Below are 8778 nucleotides of genomic sequence, written 5' to 3'. Positions count from 1 at the left end.
ACCCACAAACAAGTAGAGAGGATCAATCTTGGCCAAAGTAGAAACTAACTGTACTCCTAGATGAAAGGATTGGGGGTTTTGTTCCATCGGCCCTAAGGTAAACCACTAGCTGTTAAGTGGTTTTTGATTGTGTAGTGTTATCATTCTAGTTTTGTTCTGTTATTTTTTGGGGAAAGGAAATGAAAACAACTTTTGTTTCTAGGGTTGTTGGTGGTGGGGCGACGAGTTGTTTTTCATTTTTAGTGGGTAGTGTGGTTGACAAGGGAATTCAAGACCCAATTTTCATTAGCACTAGAGGATGATGGTTTTTGTGTAGTGGGGTAGGGATCACCGAAGAGGATGTATAAGCATGTAAATCTTAAAGTATGAATTCTATTTTTGGAAATATACCCACTGAGGCTAATTTTGATCAACAAGATTAATAACATAATCAAGGGTTGTTAAGTAGAGATAAGCTCCAATGCAGAGCTTGATGCTTTTGTGTTTGATGATGACAAGCCCAACCAAGAGATGGAAAGAATTTTCACAACAAACATTGAGCAAGCATACCATTAATGCAAAAGGGCTTTTAATGTAAGGATGGTATTATAATGTCTTTTGTTAGGTCCTAAATTGATTGTAAAAATATGTAACCACAAACCCTTGCGATGATCAATTTGAGATGGTAGCCATGTAATCTTTATCATTATTTACATTAATAAAATTAAATACTATTACTAAGAAAAAACTATTTAAATATATTTTTATTATTCTTTTAAACTAAATATTCTATAGAGAAATATACTCCCAACACAAGATCTAAGATTTAACAATTATTCACATAAATAAATATTTCTCCACACTATAATCCAAAATAATATATATCAAATTGAAACCCTCGAAAAATGAAAAATAAAAACTTCGAAAGTTTGGCAAACACAAATTAAACAATATTTTCCAAAGATAATTACAAAAAGATTTCAAGACCCTTCCTTAATCACCTTCCTTAATCAACCAAAATTTATTTGCAATCATGAACAACAATTTCAAAAGTTTTAAAATTTACAAAACTTTGAATAACTTCTTTTAAACTCTCAAAATTCAGATAAGCTAATATTTGTCATAATGAAAATAATAACCCAAAAACTCTCATATAGAAGAAGTCAGCCTTCAAAAAGAAAAAATTAATATTTGAATAATATAATTATTAAGTTATATACTTGACTTCTTCACTTGGAATTAATTTAATTATTATGCATTTAACAAGCATAATTATAATTTAATTTATAAATAATATTTTTAGTACAATATTATAGAAGAATTATAATTAATATTTTTAACCAAATAACTTTTAAAATCAATTAATATTATTTGTACAACTTCAATTTGAATTTTTTGATTTAATAATTGGTTAAATCTTTTAATTTTACAACTTTAAACTATTAAGTCTTTTAAATCAAATAATACTATTTAAATTAATTTATCACACTTGAATATTCTAAAATTTTATAAAAAGATTTATAAGAATTAATTATACATAAGTCATTATTAATATTACTAAATGCATTTCACCCAATAAATATATGATAAAACTTATATAATTGAACCAGAATGAAAACAACTTAGACGACTATTACACTCAAAGTTAGGTTCACGAATTCACATCACTTTTGACGAATTTGAATAGGTGGTCAGTTTGATACTTGTCCATATTTCAAGACAATGATGACTTACGATGAGATTAAGTCTGTATATTATCTTCCCCGTTACCATTGAGATACTACATTACAGCACACTCATCCTGATAATTCGGGGAACTCTACGTATAAGACAATGCATTTTCATACATGTATACAAATATAAACATACAATGACGGGGATCAGTACATTGTGTAGACCTCACAAACTACAACTATGTCCCTCAACTATATTAAACACATCAATCAAAAAATAATAAATATACGCCAACCATACACATGCAAGTATAGGGTGAGTAAAACCATAAAAATAAATAACCTCGTTACATATATATAATCATCATCATGAAAATACCCAATGCACATATGAGAAGGGTATTACAACTACTCACGCTCAAAAAAGTTGTTCATAGCTTACCATTGTAATTCATCGCCAAAAATATAGTCAAGCTAATAACACACCAAAATTAAAATGGTAAATTACACAAGTCATCCCCTTCCGTGTGAACATGTACATTACATAAATAATGTGGAAAGCTTGGGCTCACCACGTCGATTCCCATTGCAACCTGTGGAAAATTGACAAGTAAACCATGGCCCAAAATGATTAAATATCTAGCCATTTTTCATTGATTGTACATTATGTTCAGGAGGTACGCCAAGCAAGTTATATGGACACTGATACAGATATAGATAGATAGGATACAGCATCAGATACGGATAGTCTTATATTTACATATAAACTTCAATTATGTACTTCGATACAAAAATACCAAGTTCATGTTTGGGATTAGACTTGGTACCTCTTTTTGAATTCAATATCTTTGGCATCTGAATTGTATTTTACAGGCAAAGCCCAAGTAATCTCACTTAAAAACCCTTTAAAAGTAATCGCTTTACATGGACTAGTTAGGGTCTTTCAAAAATAAAACTTCAGAATCAAGCTTGAGTACAGAATTTTGGGAAGTCAATTCTGCTTTGTAACAAACCGACCTGTCAATATGACTTCAGAATTTGAGAAAGCTGGATGCACCTAATAAGAATGTAGTATGAATGCTACACTTCCAATTTGTTCCACTTCCAAAATACCACTTGATCGCTGCCAGAACAGAATACCACCACAAAATAGAAACAAGAATCCACTCAAGTTGCTGCAACCAAAAGCATCTTTTCATATGGATTATTAATGATCATAATGCAGTTTCCTTGTTTGCTAGCTCTCGGTGTAATCGCTTTAGATCTTCCCACCACTCCAAAAAATTGCCTTTTAATCTCTTTGCACTCTCATACTCAGGGGTACCTCTCCAACAAATCTTGAGCTTATTAGATGAAATTTCACAGCACTGTTACACAGCCAGATACAACAATTGTGAGGTTTGAGTTCCACATATTGATCAGCACTGTAAAGATTGATAGTCATCATATGTAATTCATGAAATCTAAGTATTAATAATAACGTATTCAAAAGAAATAACTGCTCAAATTTGAGAAAATACAGAATAAAAAGCATTATATCATTAACCACGTATTGTACCTTGTACAAATCTGCATGCTGTAAATCAACAATCCACTTGGATACAGAAACTGAGTGACTATTACCTACCAAGACAGATATCATCGAAGGCTTTCTTTGTAAATGATTTAAATTTTAAACTTTGAAATGGCTGCAGAACTGGACAAAAATTGGGGCGACAAAATAAGGGTTCGGCAATAAAATCAACTGAGAGTTGTGCAGCATACACAAGATATGGCTGGAAGTAAGCGTTCATGTATTTTGTGCAGCTGGATAGTCTACAAATGTCCCAAAAGGGATCAGACATATGTCATAAACACAAACATCAACATGAATTAATTCAAATATTGAAATATTGAAAAACAGGACCCAAATTGAAGAACATAAAAGACGGTCAAAATATAGGTAAAGGAAAGAACTTAAAAAACCTTATTAAAAATTGATCTCGTCTTTGGGGAAGAAATTTTTATAAAGGGACTGGTGCTTATTGATACTGATCTCATTCATTAGACAATCTCACACTTGAATATTGAAACAACTGATGTTTTAAAAGATAAAGGCTACTCTGGAACGGTTCACCTCACAGCAGAATGAACTAAATAAAGACTGGATTTTAATGCATGACGTTTGAGCAGAGCTAAAATGATAAAGATCCATACTCCAGTAGCAATGGATAGAAGCGGGTCCCATATCAGCAAAGCCTAAACAAGATTAGCGAAGAAGTGAAAGTTATTTCAAATAAATATCCATACTTCTGGTACTATACTTAAAATGTACTTGTGACTTATGCTTATCTCCATTGTCAGTAATTAAAAAGTTGTGGTTGACGCTGTGGACACTGATGAGATAAAGATTAAACTAGACCTGTCAGCATATGGATAAAACTATGCCCAAAAAGTATCACATATGAGGTAATTGAAAAGGGCACTTGTCATTCTTGAACGTGATACAGACTCCAGAGTTAAACTCTTAGGCTTAAAAGTATCCAGGCTTCAGCGGCATGTCCTAAATTACTGTGGATGAGCTGCTTTTAAAGAAAATTACAGAGAAACATCAACATTGAAATGGTCTTGTTTTGCTTTTATAATGTTCAACAACTGGCCACATGATGTGACTTCCAAAGTTGGAGCTTGAACAAAAAGTAGCGCTCATGTCTAAAATTATTATATCATGTCACGACAAATAGGCATTCTTTATGGACCAACCTTATTTTCTTTACATCTAGAACTCTTTTGTGAATGCCTTGAAATTTGGTTTGTCAAATCATTTGAGCACATACTAATATAATTTGTATAAAAATGATTGCACTCTGAGTAGGCATGCAAACCCCCTAAAAAGGATTCAAAACTACTTGCATCCTCGCCTAGCAGAATTACTCAGAACCATTATATTTGAGTATCTCAAGCTCGTCAGTCTCTCAATTTAAAAAATTAATTGTAATTTGTAGAACTGAATCAGTAAAAATAACCAAGATGATGAACACTTATCTGCTTCAAGCATCATGCATAAAACTCCATTTTGTCAGCTAACTGGCAAATACTATATTAACAGGGAATAAATGATATATATTATTTAGCATTGGTTTATATGTACTAATTGAACTTGAGACACCCCATATGCCTTGAGGGCTAAAACTCATGCAAGAGAACTAACCTTAGGCCCTGCAGAGAACCCTCCGAATGAACCTTCAGATAACCCATTCTCTGCATCAATGATCACCCATGGTCTACAAATGCAATAAAACATGGTAAGATTAAACATAACTGCTAAAATGATACCCATTTTTAACATGTACACATAAATATTAAAGAAATGATCCATGCCAGAAAAAAATCAATCAACATAGTTTCAGCTTTCTTTTCCCCAAGGTTAAATCATTTGGCTTTAAGCTATTTGCTATATACAAATACATAGATCTGCATTATTTATAATTGCAGGATGAAGTCATTGACAAATTCAAATATTTAGGCTGTGCACATTTGGAGGGAAGAGGGCAAAGTGAGGTCAAACATCCACTGAATTCAAATGCACTCCATCCATATGCAAGGCTTGAATAGCTGAAGCACATATAAGCCATAGTCCACATAGAACCATCTGTGAGAATATACTATTTCACAGCATGCCATATAACACAATCAATTCATTCAGTGTCAATAAATTTTATCATATTCCTTGTGTTTAACAGACTCATTCGGTTCACTTGTCCATCTGTTTCATAAGGTTCATTTGGTTCTTTAACATATAATTGAAGTTCACACTGCTTGGCCACCAGGCCCAAAATACCCATAGCTTGTACATTTAAGCTTTGGGTCCCATTCTGGACTTAATTCCATTCGGGATGTTGTTTTACCAATCATGATACTTCTTTCATTTTCAACTTTGGTTTTATTCATAGGTTCAAATTTCATTTTCAGATAGAATTTTAAAAAATAACAAGTTACTCTGGTCCAATTCCATCATCCTTCCTTGAGTTTATTATCCATCCTTCAATATTCCACATCTGGCCTCCTAGCCTAATCTTAAAGCTATTGTTCAGCTGATTTTTCACTATGACCAAACAATAGGTTAGAGATGACGGCTTCACCTAGCTACAGCAATCTCACCTACAGATCAGCTGCACGGTAAGCTCCATTGTCATTACAATCAACCAAATGGCAGAAAACCCTGTTAATGTTCCCCAACTGATTTTCTAACACTGATTTAGCTTCTTTGATTGTTGATTCAACTCTTATCATGACTTTAATATTCAACACAATTAGAGTTTCCATATGGTTCAATAATTTCATATAGTACCATTAAATAATAAATTCTTAGATCACATCTGGTTTGTTAAGTTCCTATTACTCAAGTAGTGTGACAGGTACACTTGGGTTCACTATGTTCAACTTGTTCACTCTGCTTCAAGGTTCAAACATCCAGCCACCAGGCTTGAGTGATCTATATATATGATATAACTAATGCATTTTTCCCTAGCAGCTACATGGTGGGTTGCCTTGTCAGCACCATCAACAATTTGGTATGTGAGGATGCTAAAATTCCAACAACAGCAAAGCCAGGTTTGCACTGCAATTGCAACTAACACAAACCACAGAGAATCCTTTCCACAGCACCTGCTGCCAGTGTGGTCCCTAGGATGCACCCCTGTCTAGTTGGGTCATAGGCTTTATAATATTTATTATTCAATGAACACCTAGGATAAGGCAAGCGAGTGTACATAGTAAGATCACATTCCTAGCATATGCCTTTTCTACTCCTTACCATTATCCCATGATGTAATGAGCTCAAGGGTCACGTGGACTATGCCAAGTGCTCCAGTGTCAGGTTTCTATCCCAGCAAACCAATGTCTTCCAACCATAAGGGTTGTTTGGCTCTTACAACAGGCAGACACTTCCCTAACCTTAGGATAGTTCAATCACAGATACATACTTTCATTCAGCTACAACATGTCTTACTAAACGCTATATGTTCAACTATCCATTTTGTCATTAACAATATGCTGATTACCTGCTTGAATTCCAATCTTCTAACCAAGACCGCAAGGGTCATTTGGATTCATTTTCTAAATAGCTTCTTTACCCTTACTGTTTTTTTAGGTCATTAGACAATTTTTTGGTCCAACTGAAATTTTCTGATACAGTGTTTGTCATGAACATGGAAGGCATTCCGGGAAGGCTCTTGTTGTTAAACGCATTCAGTCTCATGCCCAAGTTAACCTCAGTGATTCACATGGCTCCCTTCTCTATCTCCTAGGATACTTGTACCATGATTCTAGGGGCTAACTCAGGCAAATGGTTCTAACAAACTCATCATAAACTACCATGTCAGTCAAATGACAATCCAGTAGCTGCCCCACCATATTTCTGACCATGCCTAGCCAAGATCCTAAAAAGCACATTAGGATTCATGTTCTTTACATATGTTCATTGTTATCTCATCAGGTTTTTTAATTAGACAGCTTGTTGAGCTCAACATTCCATCCTAAGCAAGAGAAGGATTACTAGTTTACTAACTATCACAAGCTCAGATTTGATAGCATAATGCCAACAGACTGTAAAGCGTGACTTTTTGACAGAGAACAGAACCACAAAAACTGAGACAAAACTGTAAACAAGGTTGCATCATATTCTGTGCAGTATCATCTTTATGGTGTGGTCAATTGTAACGGACATGATAGTGTCCTAATGGGATAAGTAGTGTCCATCCTAGTGCAGTAGCATTCTATGAGCTAGGTTATACACAAATTCTGACAAATTATAAATCCCTCTAAATAAAATTATACTGGAATGATGGAATCTTGTAACCAAAAATAATACAATCGAGGAAAAGAAACTGATATTTCTTATGCAACGCACTGAAAATAAGACAAGCATCATAGACAGAGCTGTTCTTACCCTAGACTTGCCAACCATATAAATTTCCCAGAATTAAAATTACAAGAATGCCCCATTTCCAGATTTCTATGACCATTACTTAGGTTAGTTCCAACTGCAAACTTTTAAAACCATTGCTTAAACCAATTTATCTGCAAATGTTTACAAGCATAGTTAAAACTCTAAACTGAATTTTAGGTTTTACGGCATTAGCTTAAACTGTAAACTAATTTAATTTACACATTTTTACAACCATGGATTTAAATTATTCTAAAACATGACTAGCTCCAATAAAAAACATCATCTATCTATATCTTACTAACACAAAATAAGAAACAAACCAGTCACTCCTTTCAAAATGAAATCTCCAATAATAGTAGCCTTTTACTAAACAGATTGATTATTCTACGGATACTGAATTACAAAAAGAATTAAAATTACAAATAAAAGAAAAAAATATACAATACATACCAACAACCTGAAAGAGGCTCTACCAAGCCAAAGAGCCTGAAAGAAATAACCCAGGTTGAAAATAGAGCAGTATATCGAGCTGCAAATCAGTGAAAGCTAAAGGTTTTGTGCAGGAAACAATTACAATTAAGAGAAAACTTTACATTTTGCCAAAAGTACAAAGTACATGGTCATCTGTAATGGTATTGAACATTGCAAGAAGAGACCCATTATGGTCTCTAGCAATATCTCCAGCTGGGACTGCTCTATATATAGCCGTGAATGTAACTCTGTATTGTGGTCGCAATTACTCTTCAAAGCATTAGCAAGGGTAGCCAGATACAAGATAATATTAGAAAATAAACCATCCACAATCACTTTTGTTGGAGGAAAAGCACTTGCAAAGATGGCTTTACATCTGAGCAACCAAATATATAACAGGATACATTGCCAAAAAGACTCAAAAATTATATTAAGAGAATAGTGCAGGCTAAGAAGAGATGATTGCCAAAAAAAAAAATCGCTAAACATGGCTGGAATAAAAGTCATTGCTTGCCAATTTTAATGAGTATGCTTTTTAAGTCCAGATGGCATGTTCAATAGTTTCTATTTTGAGACAAAAGGGACATTTGGGAGAGAATTTTGGAAGAAAGGTGAGACATTTTCCTACGGCAAGTTTGTAATGAATAATCTTTCATGCTAAAACATTGAACTTTGGCCTCAGCTTTAGATTTCCACACAGCATTGCCCAAGCTGCACCCACTTTGA

At 33.8% G+C, this 8778-nt stretch overlaps 1 protein-coding gene across 1 annotated transcript in view; it reads right to left on the bottom strand.

Moving 5' to 3' along the window:
- Positions 1 to 2280: 2280 nt before the first annotated feature.
- LOC149570078 (uncharacterized) overlaps positions 2281 to 8778 on the bottom strand; it is a 45172-nt gene continuing 38674 nt past the window's right edge. The window contains exons 3-4 of the mRNA XM_089822739.1: positions 4843 to 4915; positions 2281 to 3019 (exon numbers count right to left, since the gene is read on the bottom strand). Of these exons, the coding sequence (XP_089678865.1) occupies positions 2867 to 3019; positions 4843 to 4915 (226 nt within the window). The 3' untranslated portion in view covers positions 2281 to 2866. The remainder of the gene's footprint in view (positions 3020 to 4842; positions 4916 to 8778) is intronic.

Source organism: Cupressus sempervirens, chromosome 3 (genome assembly GCF_028749045.1).
Source record: "Cupressus sempervirens isolate cs-2001-9-10 chromosome 3, ASM2874904v1, whole genome shotgun sequence".
NCBI classification, from domain to species: Eukaryota; Viridiplantae; Streptophyta; class Pinopsida; order Cupressales; family Cupressaceae; genus Cupressus; species Cupressus sempervirens.
The sequence above is the reverse complement of the archived record's forward strand: the minus strand, read 5'-3'. Positions and strand labels throughout refer to the sequence as shown.